Source organism: Ambystoma mexicanum, chromosome 13 (assembly GCF_040938575.1).
Source record: "Ambystoma mexicanum isolate Mex_15411 chromosome 13, UKY_AmexF1_1, whole genome shotgun sequence".
Lineage (NCBI taxonomy): Eukaryota > Metazoa > Chordata > Amphibia > Caudata > Ambystomatidae > Ambystoma > Ambystoma mexicanum.
Window position 1 is genome coordinate 761,703,325 of NC_090938.1, and position 16,826 is coordinate 761,720,150.

Genomic DNA, 16,826 nt, shown 5'->3' on the forward strand with positions numbered 1-16,826 from the left:
TCACGTTGCTCTCCGACACATCCTCGACAATCGTCGGGGGTCACGTGCTGTGTTCCATTAACTGTGATCCGTATCAGTTCGCCCTTCAGAGTTGCTTCAGCTAGCTCTGCCACAGATGACGATGGCCTTGCCGGAATTGTTGTCGATCCAACAGATGTTTCTAGTTCAGGCTGCTGGGACCAAGCTCGGCTTGTCACAAGGTCTAATGTATTGCGTGAGTCACCATTAGGCGAATGTAGATAAGAACATTGGTCTGCTCGTGTTATGTGAAACCCCAAAGACATTAACACCGGACCTGCCTCAGCAGTGCATCGACAATGAGTTTCGACTAAAGATGTAGAATAACATCATTTTTCTTCTCATCACAAAATTCGACAATTCTAAGGTCATCTGGTTCAATTGCCCTTAAGCTCGGGATCAGATGACACAGCCAAAGTACATTATGTCGATTTTAGAATTAAATCGTCAGAGGATTCGATGCGTTCTAATATTAGCCGATGCAGGCCCTGTTGACCTTGCTTCTGTAACTGTCCCTCTTTCTTTTTATCGGTTTGAAGGTTCGTCTTCGTTAGTTTTCGCCCATCAGGTTGGGGAATTATCCTGAGTTTTGGGCAATGGTAGGCTAGTAACCACTCTCACTTCACTTGGTAACACAGACAGACCACGGGGCACTGTCGTGTCTACCACCGGCACAGTAGCCTGTCCATCCCTTTTAACTGTGCCAACCTTGCTGCACGAGGGTACATTTTAAGGTACTCTCCTTTGCCTCCAGGAGTTTTCCTTTGTCATCCAGAGTGAGGAAATGTGGTCTCAAAGTAGCTTTTTCCTGGATAGGCCGTGTCGGCAGTTGAATCAGCTGACATGTTCTAGACGCTATATTTGGGTTAACTGCTTTTTATTCCCTCATTAAGTTCTACGGCAGCATAGGGGGCAACTTTGCAGCACTTACGGCTGGATTAGTAGCCAACTGTTGATTACTTGCAGCCTGAAGCGGTGATGATAATTGGATCACTTTTGGCTCTATATTTGGAGCAGCCTCTTCTGTTAGCCGCTCTTTTTGGGCGAGCGTCTGGCTCGTAGCTGGATTCTTTGCTGCGCCCCATGACAAATTGTCGACTGCCGTTACATCATGAAATGAAGGGTCTTGAGTGAACAAAGTAGCAGTCAGTACCTCGGCTACGTTGGTTGCACTATCACACAACTGATCTTCATACGTTGAACCATTCATCAGGGTGTCAGATGCATCGCTGATGCAAGCGTAAGACCCCTCCAATTCACTATCCACTTTTTTGGCATTTTTTGCTGGCTGTTTACATGCCGGTGGAATAGTTTTTGCTTACACACCATTGACAGTTATTCACGGTTTTAATATTCCCCAAGAATTTTCGCGAATTGCTGTTGCCTCTCCACTTTCCTTGCCGGTTGGGTTTTTTTTTTTTTTTTTTGTCTTCATTCCAAGAGCACCATTTGCAAGTCCATTAGGCTTACATGTCTTCTGTGGGTCTACAACAGATTTGAAGATGTCGTATGTAGTCATAGGTTTTCCCACGACATTCGTTGATACTTGTAATAGATCTTGAACATGTCTCTTGAAAGGTACCAGCTGATGATGAGCCTTTGCGGGTTCTGTAAGGCTAGATTTGCAGCGTCTTGAGACTCCTTTACAGCTTTTGCAAAACCGCTAGTGGTTTTAGTTTGCTCGTTAGGTATGAGAATTTGGGCCTTTGCAAGGGTTGGACAGCTATCTTTTGAGGCATCTGGAAGGGGAGGACTGGGTTCAACATGAGAGCTCCTCTCTGGAGACATCTGGTTCTCTGTGGCGGCCTTGACCAGGACCAGGTCCTCATTTGTGTTTTTCAGGTGTACCACATTACCAACAGGTGACCCTGTTACACAGAGTTGTTTATTGAAATCACACTGTCTGGTCTTGCGGGGTGCCCAACCTTGTTCGGGGTCACATGTTGGCACTTTGTACAGTTAAAGACTGGTGTTTGACCGACGTGAGCCTTGTTTTTATGGAAGATTTTCAAAGCTTCCTTAGCAACCTCGGCCAAGAGTTTCTTATCCATATTGGCATTTACTACTTGGTCCAATAAGGCAGCATAGGTCTGATCTGCCTTCTTATTGATCTCTTGCATAACAACCTTATAGTTCATCTTTTTTTTTTTTTTGTTGTTATTTGAGTTATTTGTGAGTGGAAACCACAGCTGACCTTTAATCGTGTCATTAAGAGACTCGTACAGTTTTAAAAATGGAGCAATGGATATGTTCAAGGAGGACATTATCAAAGCCTGCAGGTCTTGCATTTTTGGCACATTTCCCGGTGCTGTAGGCTCTGATTCTCTGTGACGCACACCTCTTTTCTTGCAGCGAACAGGGCGTCTGATCTTAGGATATGGGCGCTCCATGAATGAAGAGTCAGATGACGCATGACCTACAAGGGCGTCACTAGATAAGGACGTGTCACCAATGTCTTGTTCAGTTTGCAGAAGTTCCAATGGGGGGGTTGAGTGTAGCACTGTAGTAAGCGAGGTCCTTTTAGCCTTTTTGTTTGAGAACATCTGAGGCTAGGCGAAATACTATCATCAAGCCTCACATGCTTAATTAAGCAGCCAGCCCGAAGGGTTTGCTGCATCGCATCGCAGGCGTCGATGGAAGCCCAGGGTCGTCATGTTGCAACTCATTTTGTGAGTCAGCTGTTTTGTGTGCAGCCATCGTCATTCTTGTATCATACTTGGACGATCTTTGATTGTTGATACGAGTGAGGTCTGCCAGCAATTTGTTAACAACCTCTAAAGAGTTCCTGCGCTCCCTGCCATGGGCTGTAGCTGAGGCAGAGGCAGTTCCTAGAAGATTTCGGGCGAGGGTCATCTGCCAAACTCTTGACCCATTTCAGTGTCTCCTATGGGCCGACTAAACACCACATCATCATCTTTGCAAAAATCAGAGCAACAAAGGGCTATAGTTGCGGTCTCTTCGATAGTACCCATTGTTTCCACAGCACTAAAAAATTGGCTTTGCAACGGCTCTTTACGAAAGTCTGTTTCAGGAGCCGAGTTCTGAAAATTACATTAATGGGAACCAAAGTTGATTTTCTGGCGACAAAGCTCACTTTGGTTCCTCTCCGCAGAGTTAGCCAAGGTGTAGAGCTTAATCACATTCCCCAGAGGACGCTAGTTATAGTTGTGGCCAGGGTTAAACGCTCAGATGCAGTTGTGCCTATTTCACCACTAATCATGCCATTGCCCACCGCCGTCCCGTCAGCACTGTCAATAGTGTCAGCAATAGCCATAGAGGCCATACTAGGACCCTTGCAAGCGCCAGCGGGGTCCGCCATGACCGGTATCTCCAGTACACAAGTCAAGATCTCATCAGGGGCCACATCAGGCAAACATTCATAGCGGTCATGCTGTGATATAGTTGTGCAAGTAACAGCTTTAAATGCAAGTAAAGGTTCATGAGTGCCGTGCCCAATACATTCATCCCCATTGGCACTTGCTGTGAAGGAGCGGGTGCGTCATTAGGGAAGTCAAGGGCTCTGGGAGACTTCGAGATAACCAACACAACCCGCTCAGTGCAGGAAGAATCCAGACAGCCGTGCGAAATTACGACAACGGGTGATGTGTCCAGCAACGCAGCTTCAAGCCTTCCCTGCGCCCGTGTTTTGGAGGATAGGACTACCTTCATAGTAGCTCAGAGGAGAGGTTTCGGACTCCCCGACTTCCTACGACTGAACGCCGACTCCGCGCCCGCTCCGCGGGGGGTGGGTCGAGTCTTTCAAGCGCAGGCACAGGCACGCCCATAGGATAGAATGCAGTGTAGACAGACTGCAACAGCGTTTCACTCCTTCACTCCTACAACTCCTGTGAGCACTTTGTAATTCCAATGGAGGAGAAAATGAGATGCTCGGTGCTGTAGGAATCCAGTTTTCCAGGAATTTAATCTATTCATTCTGTTCAGCTTTCTCTGGAATTCCAGAACGTTTGACATTCTCTCCTATTACTACCTTCCAGCTCATTATCTGCCTCAAGCTGCACTAATCGCTGCTGCACATTTTTATTCCTTCCAGTCTATCTTCCAGGCTTCAAATGCGCTCCTCCGAATCACTTATCTTTAATTTTTGAAGAATTTAGTCTTGTATAGATATTGTGAGTCAAGCATTGACATTAAGGAGCGAATATTCGATAACTCCATTTCTTTCCATTCCCCTGTTTAGAGATGTAAGGTCATTCAGAGACACTTCAAATTATCCTGTTTATTCCCCATTTTAAGAGAAATAAATGCAGCTGCACTGTGTGGCAATAGTAAAGTAAGTCTATAAACAAGCTGGCTGTAGTAGTGATAAAGAACTTTAGATGGCTGAGTAGGCCCAGACTGATATTGAAGCAGCGGTGTAGTGTAATTCCGTTCAGCATGTTACCTCAGAATATGGGTGCAACGTTAATACTGCTGCTATGGAGCCACATGGAGAGTGGACTACCATGCACGGACACTAAGTGTACTATGTACAACAAGTGTAATATGCCCCCCACGACGGGGAAATGGGAGCGTCTTTGTGCCAAATGAAGGACTGCAGATGTCTGTTGTGTACCTCTGAACGGAGTAAGTCATGAAGCTCCCGATGTCTCCTCGGCACACTTAATATTAATGATTCATTAAATTGAAAATGAAGTTGGTGACATGTCCTTGATGTAGTTAATCTCCTCACCACTGGGAGGAAACGATAATGCAACCATCTTGATGGATTCTGGCCATGCCCCCAAGATGTTAAGATTGTAATCCTAGTGGCCCCTTCAACTCACAAACTACACCTGTGGAAAATGTGGAAGTTAATCGTATCTAGCAATGACATTTGGCGCTCATAACTTAATTTATCGTACAGTCCAAGATGAGTGTAGGGGAAGCCGAAATATAGTGTGAAGGGACCCCGCCCTGTACCCAATCGTCCCTGTCCCCAATGCACAATTGTGTAAATATTAGATCTTTGCATATTGCTAGTATCAAGGTCAACCGTGACCATCCGAATTGGCACTTTCATGAGTGAACCGGCCATATAATGTCTTCAAGAAACCTGGGCTTTCTCCACATTGCACAAACCTGGCTTGCTAACGTGGCTAGGCAATAGGTTGCAGGATTTCTTTGAAGATGTGTACACTTGGGGCGACAGTATCCAATAATTGAAAACTCTCCTGTAAATGGTCTTTTCCTATTTTAATGCATACTGTATGGATCTTGAATCTTAAGAATATTAAGCAGGTTAAAGCTTTCAAACCTTCAGGACAATTTACCACCTTCTCACCCCAAGAACAAAATAGTGATTTGGTACCCTGGGATTTTAACATAATGCTGAGAAATTGGTCTTCAACAAAGTTGGAACTTGCAGAAGCATTAGAATACCAAATCCTGAATTTAACAGACTTGTTAAATCACTGCAAATTGCAGTAAGAAGTGGTGTGTACAGGAGATGATGGGGTTACTTTTTTTAATGCCTGGCTAGTACCTTGCAACTTTGAAGTTTTACACCTGCTGTAAGGTTCTGATACTTGAGTCACTGATCAGTCGTGAGACTGAGTCTAAAAGGAAACCTAGATTTCTTTATTTCTATGAAATGACTGTGCAGAAAAAATGTGATTGCAAGGTTTTATTAGTTACAAAAGATATTTAGAAAGGGTTTTGCCATAATGTAAAAGCTAGATGTACTGTAGCAAACCATATGACGATGCCTGGTTTATTTACTTTTCAATACTCTACAGCAACCCCTCTTGGATTATACCCCACACCCTTTTCTCAGAAATCTGTCAGCACTCCGAAGTGCACCAATACAGTGGTGCATCATGAAGGTAATATCCTCCCCAAAAATCTGAACGAGGCTGCAGTTATTGATTGCATTTTCAGGGATCGAAATTGGGATTTTGTTGACCAGGAGCAAAAAACAGCTCCTGGGTATAGGGCATAACCGGTTAGGCAGGGAGCTTTGGAACCAGGAGCTAGTACATAGGTTTACTGCGCTCTAACTTTGCACAAGATGCAAACTAACATTTTGTCCATTTTATATGATCAGATATGCTCTAAATGTCCCTTGGGTGTGTGCTTTATTCTCCTTTATATTCATTCCCAAACATAGTCAGTTCCGATAGCTTGGTTTGTATGGCATCACTTGCCACAGGGGCCAAAGGTAGCTCCTGGAAGTTGTTGGTTTCAAATTAACCAGGCTCCTCTTGGCTATATCCAGGAGCTAAATGGCTCCCAGCTCCTGGCATTTTCGAACCCTGCATTTTTCTCAACCTGTATGTGACCTGAAATTCTGGGATACAGCTATGTTGAGAGTATTTGACTCCATTTTTATTTTCTGGACATGTCACTCATCCTCTATTCCTATCCAGAAAAAGGGTAAAGGAATTCCATGAAATATTGCCACATTTAGCTCCTTGAGCGCATGGCCAAAATCTTGCTTTTAAATACATTTCAGGCAATAGTTGACAGTAATAATTTACTGGTGAGTGCCCAAGCAATCATTGATGGTAATTTTACTAGCTGATGCACAGGCAGAGTTTATGAAAAAATTGGAGCTTATGCCACTAATTTTTTACTGAAAATAGGTTAAATGGAAGCATGGAGATTTGTATTTTCCTTGCTCGATCTCTAGGCTGCAATTGAGCCAGTCAATGGGGAGATGTTATGGCCACTCTGAGACTAGGGGCACTTGAGCTGATCAAAACAAGGCTTCCATCATATATGGATTTACAGGATGGACAATTTACTAGTTTCCTACTGACGCGGGGGTTTGCCAAGGATACGTCCTGGCTCCAGTTCTTTTTTTGACTACAGTAAGTTATTTAATTGGGGAATTGACTGATCTGCTCACGTGGCCAACACGGCCTCTTGGACGGGGTGTGTTAGTGTGGATAGGTTTTCGCGCCTTGAAACACTTGTGTATAGGCGCGGTACAAATGCCATATCATCGGTTCAGAACCAGGAGGAACTGGCGTCTGTGAACATTGTCTTGCATGTGGGAATTGGTTCGAGAGACTCTGCAATGTCCTAGCGTATGGGTAGGACGCAGTGCTGCAGTTGTGAAGGTGTTTGTGTTGGGTGTGTTTGTACGTGTTGGGGAGGAATCTCATTTCTGTACTAATTCCCTTCCAACCTTGGAGACCCCCAGCTCTTTTGCTGAACTTGAGGACTTTCATTTCTATCCTGGAGTGAGTGAGCCCTTTTTCTCACGTATTCATGCATTTTTATCTGATTTGGATTTTGTTTTTGGAGTCTGACAAACTCCATAGGCATCTACGTTTTTGAGTTCTCTTAAGGTTTAAATACCCTTTTTCATGGGTTAATTACTGTTCCCAAGAAAAGTAAAGTGAAATTGACTTTACTTGTTTCCTTGTGGTGAGGGGTTACTTAGCCCCGTTTCATACTTGCTCATGTAAAAATGCTAGTTACCCTCACGACTTAGCAGTGGTTTAAGTTTCCTACCATTGTGCTTTTCTACAGCAGGCTGAATCCTCAGCTGCAGTATACCACCCATGTGTGACCATTGTGTCAAAATGGCCTGCTTCTTTTTTTTTCATTTCTTGTTTGAGGTCGGTCTTGGGTTTTACTCTGCACGCCAAACCAGGTTTGTTTTGCCTTGGGCGGGCTTCAGTGCTGAAACTCACGCGCCTCTGGCTCCAGTGTGTCTGGCAGGGCACGAAGTGAGGGAGGTGCCCGAAACCTCCCTGCCCAAAGTCTCCTTAGTTACTTGAATGCACTGTCCTGATTGCAGGACAGCCACCCTGCTGTGAGTGACAGCTAGCTGTGCATGAATGGGAGAACCCTGCATAAAAGGCAAGGCTTCTTGGCCTGAAAGACAGTCGACCACTGGAAGAAACATCTGACGAAGGAATCGTGAAGAGAAGCTTGCTGCATCCTCCTGGACCATGAACTGCCCTGCTGCTGTGCTGAAACTTTTTTTTTTTCTCTAATCAACAAGAGAATTTCCAGAAAGGAAGATTTCTTCCCTTTGGTTACTGTGACCAATTAACCCAGAGACTAACTTTGCTGGAAGACCGGACCCTACTGGATGTACTTCACTGCTGCTGGAACAGAGTGCCAGGGGTCGAGAAATCTGTAGTAGAGTGCAACGTCTGTAAGCCGGACAAAAGCTCCAGGAAGTACCTAAGGACTGACCTGAAGCAGGACAACCCAAGCTAGATTTATCTCACCGGAATGCTGGACTCGAGGAGTGAATGAAGCCCAACTGGTGTCCAAGTTCTGTGTTGGCGCTGATAACCGTGCGCTGAAACCGTCGAGTGCCGCTGAATTGAAAAGGGCCCATAGCTGCCGCCGAACTGCTGTGCAGGAGTCTCCAGACGTCCTCCCTCTTGTCCCCACTACTGAGGCCCAGGAACACAGGATCTGCAACACTGTAACCAAGACGTAAGCCAGCTGGATGATCATCTAACCTAAGGCACTGTGTTGACTAAGGGGTACCTACCTCTTTGTCTGTAGCTTGCTTTTCTCAGTTGACTTTCTAGAGTTGATTTCCGCTCAAACTTTCAAAAGTGTAACAGCTTGTGCCCAACAGTGATTTTCTACAGCAAACATCTAACTTTGTGGAAGCCTTTTTGCTATTGAAGTGCCTCGGCTCCTTAGACTTTGTTTCAAATTGACTTTGGCTGTCCTGGCTTCCTGCAGACTCTTCTATTCCATTGACTTTGATTCTTACTGTCCCTCATAGGTGATACATTGGTTTTTGCTGGGAAAGGTTTTTATCTAGACTTCATTGGAAGATAAGTGCTGACATGCCCTGAGGACCGGTTAACTTTTACTTTCTCTAACCTGAGGTTGGCAAAAAGGAAAGATTTTTACAAAATTGATATATAAATGCCAATACTGTCATAGTGAAGTCACCTCAGGGTGTAGGAAGTGTGTATGAAGCATCTCTAAAGAGTATCTGCTTGCTTTGATTTTGAGGAAGTATTTTGAAGTATATCTTGTTGCACATTGCCCTTTTTAAAGAATGCTAATTTAAAGCTGACTGTTAAATACATATTTTACTAGAAAACCTTGTAAGTGTTATTTGGATACTTGTATTTGTGGATTTCGATGCTACAGCTCACATTCACCCCTCTTGAGATGAGCCTGGCTGCTCAGTGTAACTCCCAACTTGTGTAGTACAGACCTATACCAATAGGTGGGTTACCTAATACCAAGAGGACAAGGCTGGTGTAGTCTCCCACAGGGTTACTAAATCAATTCTTGCCTAACAGTATATTTGGGTGGGTAATGTGGTTATGCACACTGGTTGTATCAAGTCTCGGTTTGATACATTTACGTGTTTGTGTGCATTTGTGTACTGTCAAAGGATTTATGACCTATGTGAAAAGGAGTTGGATGTGAACATTGGATTAGTTCTCAGTGTGTCTGTGTAGTGTGGCTAGTGCCTAGTCGTGTATAGTGGTTTTGGTTATGCTGGAGGAGCAGGAAAGGAGGGGGGGAGAGGAGATTGGTAAGTATAACACTGCCTGTCGTGAGTCTTCAGTTGCCGCTCGATGGTGCTTCCAACGTTCTTGGTTGTGGTCGGTTGGTCAATGCAGTTTTGAAGGTCAGAATGTAACAAGCTTTGACCTGACTTTAAAGAGTTTTCAATCTTATTTTGTGTAAAGTGTGATTTAGTGGCTAATGCTACCAAAATGAAGGTTCCGTCAATGGCAGGCCGTAATCTAACAATATAATAAAAGGCCAGATGTATGTTTGTCCCTCTAGGTGTGTCTGATGCAGTCATAGCACCACATGTTGTCACTGCTAGAGGGAGTTGTTGCCTTTCGATATAGTGGTCCTACTGTGTTAATGAAAACCTGCACTTTGGCCCGCATTCACCGTCTTCTACACTAGTTGGTATCGAGCGTGGACCTAGCTTCGGGAAGGCACATATCGCTTTACAAATCTTAGTTGGCAGTATACAGTGAGGAAAGCATACATGGACAATGGGGTGGCAGGGACGGCAGCAAGGGATCAACAAGCAACCAGCGGAGGTACAGATCACCCACACAGGTCAGGTAGGGTTGGGAGTGAGGATGTGCGGACCTAGGTGGTTGGGAGGAGCTTTTTCCTGAAGCGGAGGGGTCTTGACCTCCTTATTGAGATGCAGGTGAGTTTGCTTTTTATATGCTCCTTTTCTATAAGGATTGGTGGGGGGGCTTATTGGCTAGTCACCTTTTTGAAACTATGATATGAAATGACATTTGTAACGCACCTATACACAAATGTTTTCAAGGCGCGACGAGGCGGGGGGGGGGGGGGTACAAAGGGAAGACAGACAACGATCTTACTAGGCCAGGTGTCATTCAGATTGCGCAAGTGCATGGGCAGAGAGGGAGGGGAAAGTGCAGTACGGGGGTAGTAGAATAACAGGATAAATAATAAGGGCCAGCTGGTGGCAAGTGCAGGGTAAGTGCAGACAAGTGCTGGGGAGGGGGGCTGTAGGGATACAGAGACAGTCCCGCAGTGCAGTGGTTGCCAAGGGAGGCAGTGCAAGGGGAGAGTGGCTGGGCCAGGCACCGAGATCAGTGAGAGTGGCCCAGTTGCAGATGCAGTGCAGTTTCAGTCAGGAATTTAGCAGGGCAGAGGGGGGAGAGAAAGCAGAAGCAAAGAGGAAGGTTTTGAGGTGCTTCCGGAACCGGAGATGGTTCCTCAAGTTTCAGGGAGGCAGGAAGGCTGTTCCAGAGGGAGGCCCCTGCCACGGAGAGAGATCTACCCCCAACTCGTTGCTTGGAGAAACGGCTGACCCTGAGGGAGTTGAAGGCAGATGAGCGAAGAGCTCGAGAAGGAAGATATTTAGGAAGAGAGAGTTGAAGGTATATTGACCCCAGAAGGCCTTGTGGACAATGCTAAGGGTTTTGAACTTAATCCTCGCAGCCACTGGGAGCCAGTGCAGAGATTTCAGTCCTGGAGAGATACGGTCCCTGGGCTTGAGGCCAAGGACAAGTCTTGCATTCCTGTTCTGGATGAGAGATTATGGCCGACCAGCGGTCTGAAACCTGCCGCTCTCCAGACTATACTATACAATCTGCAACGCTCTTCCTTAATGCTCTCGTTCTAGAGCCTTCCGCTCGGCTTCCTCCAACTCTCTGCGGGAGAGCCGTTTTTCCAAGCTGATTTGGGGTTAGATCCTTATCCTTTGCAGGTGCCTCCCTCTGGAACAGCCTCCCTGCCTCTGTTTTGAGCTGACCTTAAGTTCTGGAAACTCCAAGACCTTCCTCTTATCTTATTCTTTCTATCTCCCTCACTAACTTACTTTCTGTTCTCTCCTGCTTCCCTCATCTCTTCCCCAACCTGCTGGCTCGCTGACTGATCGCCTGGTGCACCTCCTGAGCCTCCAGGTCCCATGTTCCCATGCTCCCATGCCAGTCCTGCACTTGCCTCTGGGCCTTTGCATGCTGCTTGGCACTACTGCACTCGGAATACGTTCCATGAGAGGGGCAACCGCTCTACACTCTTCACCCAGGCCCCTGCTGGACTGGGCGCACTGTCCCACTCCCTTGCACTTCTAGCCCTAGCAAGTTTGCCTGGCCTGTCCTCTCTCCCTCCCCTATTTTGGTTGTGCCTGAAATACTCCTGCATAGGCGCATTAGATGACCAACAACCATCAATCTGAAATGTCGCCAGGCCTAGTACAGTAGCTTATTCTGTACGTCTGTCCCGCCGCCCCCCCCTTGCCCCTCCCACTCTGTTGCGCACTTACACTAATAGAAATGCCTCTGGCCTAGTATGGTAGATCATTCTGAATCTTCAAGGCCTGGGAATGACTGTATTGCCTTGTTCCCTGCCCGCCTTGAAGCACTTCACTTGTGTAGAAGTAAATGTACAATTACAATCTGTTGGGACTATGGCATCGGCTTATTTCTGCAGAAGCATAATCCTGTACTAGTTTTATTTGGTCAATAGCTCTGGCGAGTGTTAAATTAGGTATATACTTTGAAGTCCCTTTGGTTGCTTCCTATTTAGTTAAAGCTCCTTAATATATTCATTGGGTGTTCATTTCATTTTATTGTGATGTAATGTTTGTTTGTTGTTGGTAAACTAGTTTTAATAAATAACTACTGCATGTTGGGGAGAATTCTCTTAGAAGGCTAATTTCCCAAACCTAGTGAGTTCCCCCAGCAACTTTGCTGGATTTTTGGGGTTTGTTTTTTTCTCCTGCTAAGAGTGAGACTCTTTTCCTCCCACTCTTAGGCATGATTTGAGTTATGTCTTTGACTTTTTGTGTGCTTAATGGCTATGGGGTCTGTTAGGCAGAAACCTGTGCAGTTCCCTCTTGGACCACTGCAAAAGATTTAAGACTACAGGTGTTTGTCAGTAAACCTACTTGGTAACAGTCTGTACCACACAGATCCCCTTGGTAGCTGTGGCTGAGCAGTCGGACTTCCCTCAAGAAGAGTTAGGCAGTATACAGAGTATTCACAATAGGTCAAAAGAACACCGTAGAACAAGTAAACACTGACCAGAGCTTGGTGTAAAAGATATAATTATTTATTTAAAACCACATCTAGAAAAACACAGGCACTAATAGTAAGCAATTCAAAAACACGGTCACTAAAAGATATACACTCCCTTAGAAGAATTTTAGACAAGTCTTAAGTAAAGCCCCACTTATTTTCAGACAGCGGTGAGCGCTTAACGCAGATGGCACTCTAATAAGTTGTTTTAAAAGGGAGAGAAAAGCAGACTATAATAAAACAGATCCCAACACTTTCATAAGAACAACACGAGGGAAAGGCAAGTAAAACCGTGAAGTTAGAGTTCAGAAGGCCGGATCCACTTAAGAGGATCAGAACGGAATGTGTCCAAGGTCACACGGTTGAAGTGCACAAGAGTCTTGCAAAGGTTCAAAAAAGTGTTGGACCAAACTAAAGGGACCAGTTAGAAGGTCAAGGCGGCCAGGCCAGTCCAGAAGGTTAAGGGATTATTATCTTGTAGCAATCTTTAGAAAGGGAGGCCTGGTGGACACGGTAAGTGGTTTGAGAATACTCCAGCGGGGGCAGTTGTTCCCGGCAGCAGATGCAAGTCAGTGCTTCGTCCGGGGGAAGAGAGGATCTCGTCGGGGAGGAAGACAGGAGTCCGTTGCACTGCCAGGGAAGAAACCAGCCACGGAGTTCTCAGGTAAAAGGAGCAGTCCTTTTATTCGCGGTCCAGTGGTAAGTGGCTATTCGGTTGCCGGGGTGCTTGGCACAGGCAATTCGACCACAAGACGGCCTGGGATGCGAAGAGAAGGTAAACTGGTTGTGCCCACCAGTCAGGGGAAGAAGCCTCTCCAGCCGAGAGATCTTCTCTGTCGTCGGGAAGCGGTTCCGCAGGGCTCCACTGGTGGTGTCGTCGTGGTAGGTCAGCTCAGCTTCTCCCCTCGTCAGATTCTCAGGTCCTGTGGCGACTTCTGAAGTTCCAGTCCCCCAAGCCCTGCTTTTATGCAGCACACCCCCATTCACCCAGCCTAGCTGTCAATCAAACATGCTAAGTGGTGAGCCGGCCGGCTCACTACTTGGGCCAATCACACAAGAGTGCGACTTGAGTTACCCAGGTAACTCAGTCCAGGGTGCCTAAACCCCCTCCCACACCCCCTGTGGTACCCAGACAGAGTGGCACTACTTTTGTAGGCTTCTGTGGAGAGGGCCACCAAAAAGTGGAACAAAGGGCTTGACTTGGAGTCACAGAAGAGAACACAAACGCCATTTTAGAATCGAGTCCTGGCAAAAAATACCAACCGGCGAATTAATGTTAAATAAACCGGCGGTATGTTCGAGGCTATGAGAATTAAATAAAGTTGGTAGCCTCGAACAATGGGAAAATCCCATAGGGATATATTCGCGGTCGAATATAAAAAGTAGTATCCACTGCCACCAGCCAAAACTCGATCGGGGGGACGGAGACGTGCCCCCTCGACTAACAGACCCCGGGGCAATCGAATTGCCCTGACCAGTAGGCCCACAATATGATGGTTTGTACCGGTTTCTGTAAATAATTTGGGACTAGTAAAGCCAATGGTGACTTTACATGCCCTGGGAGACAGTAGTCAGTCCCAGGGTATGGAGTCTATGGTGGGGTGTCAATATGAGGGCGACCAATCATCCAGGAGCGGAAGCAAGGACTGTGCAGAAACCAGGAAAGTGTAGGAACTTGACCAGGTGGATCCATATAGCTCGGAGGGTGAAGGCAACAACCAGCTAGCAAAAAATAGTCTAACCAGGGGAAAACATTGAGGTGAGCAAAGGCTGCCCACATGAAGAGCAGAGGCGCTGCAGTTGGTGTCGCAAAACCCTTCTTGACGATGGAGGTTACCTACCTTTCTTTAGATGCCAAAATGGGTAGACACTGGTTGAAATAGTCCAGCACAGGGTATCTGGCCCATCTAGTGAGGACAACCGGGATGAACAGCCCAGAAACGTTGTCCAGAGTAGCCAAAAGATGCTATAAACCAAGGGATGGCCCAAAAGAAAATTCCTGGTATTAGGGTTTAAAAAAAATCATTGTACCCTAATGGCTACCATACTGGTGCATTAGTAGCACACTGTGGTAAAACTGCTGCTTTTCTGGTGAAACCAAAATGAAACTACAACTTTAAATTACAACTATCAGCCTACTACACCACCACACAAGTGCAGGGTGATGAGGACCCTGTTTTCATTGTAGTGAGGTTAAGCCAACAGTGAGTCATATGGGCTACCACGGGACAGCATATGAAAGGGTTGCAGGGTACTTCAGAGGTCCCTTTGACCACAACACTTGTCTGAAATCTAGAAAAATCAGTTTGGGCATCCAATAAAATGGAACTGCAGCACCCCCAAAAGACAGTAATGTGCCCTAACCGGAATTCAATACGTGTTTTTGTGACATAACCGGTAGGCTCTATGTACACATCTCAGCACTGTTTGTAGGTGTCCTTGAACCTATTCATGAGGCCAAAAAACATTTGCAGTGAGCCATGCAGGGGCTGCTCGGGCTACCCGATCTTTGCATGGGCCTGCCCATGCCGCAATCCCCTCTGAGCAGCTGCTCCACTTGATTCTGTTTGAGCCACACTTCTATCCTGCTTACCTGCTTGCTACTTTGTAGTTCTCTTTTGGGAGACCTGAAACTCTGCACACCCTGAATTAGATTTGTGTAAGCTGCTGTCTTAGCCCATGACAAAGGGGCATTACCTGGTATGAGCTGCTATGTGGCACAACTGATAAGCCCACAAGAATTTGGAAATTACTTTACCATCAGTTTCTTTTGGTTTGGCATGCATCCCGTGCTTCCTTTCAGTTTTCTTAAGTGCCAACATACTTGATGCCACTCGTCAAAGTTTTAATCTCCTGCATTTTCTTTGCATTTGCTTTTTCCATTTGTCAGTCTGTGACATCCAGCCTTGTTTTTTGCATTATGGAACTTGAGGAGCATGTCACAAATTGCATAGTGCATTTTGGTACTCATGGCACTTTGGCACCCTACTTGGAATGCCAGCCAAATGTGCAAGCTCTGAATGTGGAATGAGTTTTCTGTGAAAAGTCCTTGTTCTTGCCTGGGTTAACCTGCTCCCACCCTCCCCCTCTGCAGTGAAAGCATGTGTGCCATATCACTAGCCCGCCTGTGTAGTCCTGGCTCACTTGTCTGGCAATGCAATGGCACCTATAGGTATTGAGCGTAAAACTGTAGGTTTGGAATGACGCTATTCTACTCTTGTATGCCAGTGAACAATGCTTTGCCTCTTGATTTCATTATATGAACGATTACCCTTTCCAGAAAGGAACCAGCAAGACCTGAAGCACCATGGCGGAGTCTGAAAACCTTGAAGTCACTGTGAAGACACTAGACTCTCAGACCAGGAGCTTTACTGTGGATGCAGAGGTACTCCTTCTTTTTTTTCCCCTATTGGTTTCTGCAGAGTTTCCTTTTTGGGTGTTGGGGACTTGGCTTCAAAACTGTACACCTACTTTGTAAACCTTGCCAAGTTTATATGAATGTAGATGCTTGGTACACTGTTCATAAGAGCTGCAAAATGATCCTCAGGATGGAGAGGCTAAACCATTTGCTGTGAAATGCAGTAGATACTAAACCTGGAATAACCTGTTTTGCAAAGCATTTTGCCGACCTCAAGGCGCTGCAATATTGTCAGTTCTGTTAAGGCAATATGAGCCTTCCATTTCTAGTTCAGATTTAATCACCTGGTGCAACCATAGACCCTTGACTCATGTCAGTTTCATGGATGATTTAAAAATAAAAGAATAAGCACACAAGTAGATTACAAGAAATGCAGAGATTGAAATAAATGCTATGTTTTAATCAAAATTGAATGTTGAGATGCATATATCAGAATGGCCAATCTGCAGTACCCAAAAAGGTGGAACTTGCTTTTTTCCTTAGACTGGTATGCACCCGGAAATGCACATGCCGAAATTGAAATTGAAATTGCCAGGAACTGGGAGCTATTTAGCTCTTGCTAGACCAGTAGAGCCTGGATAGTTTAACACCAGCAGCTACTTTTGGCTCCTGAGGCAAATTGGCTCCATGCAAACATACGTATGTGGTATTAACTTTCAGTATGTAGCAACGTGTATAAAGAACAATTGGAGACCTCATGGACATAGTTTTCATCTCGCGTAACAGATTTGTGGCATGCTATGTTTTTAGTTCTTTAGGGGTTGCTCCTGCTGTCTCTGTGGTGGGTGATACCCGGAAGCTAGTTTTGGGTCCTGCTCATGAAATCTTAATTTCGACCGCTGCATCACCACCCTTCTAGTGCTGCGTTGATCTTTTATTCTATTGCTATTAGTTGCTTCCTCTTGCCATGCTGGTTTATATTTCTCATG

General features: G+C 45.7%; 1 protein-coding gene across 7 annotated transcripts in view; it reads left to right on the forward strand.

Moving 5' to 3' along the window:
• The window catches only part of BAG6 (BAG cochaperone 6), a 1,121,496-nt gene that overhangs the window by 50,086 nt on the left and 1,054,584 nt on the right, over positions 1-16,826 (forward strand). For all 7 annotated transcript variants that reach the window (XM_069635087.1, XM_069635085.1, XM_069635088.1 and 4 more), the window contains one exon: positions 15,760-15,864. In XM_069635087.1, the coding sequence (XP_069491188.1) occupies positions 15,787-15,864 (78 nt within the window). In that variant the 5' untranslated portion in view covers positions 15,760-15,786. The remainder of the gene's footprint in view (positions 1-15,759; positions 15,865-16,826) is intronic.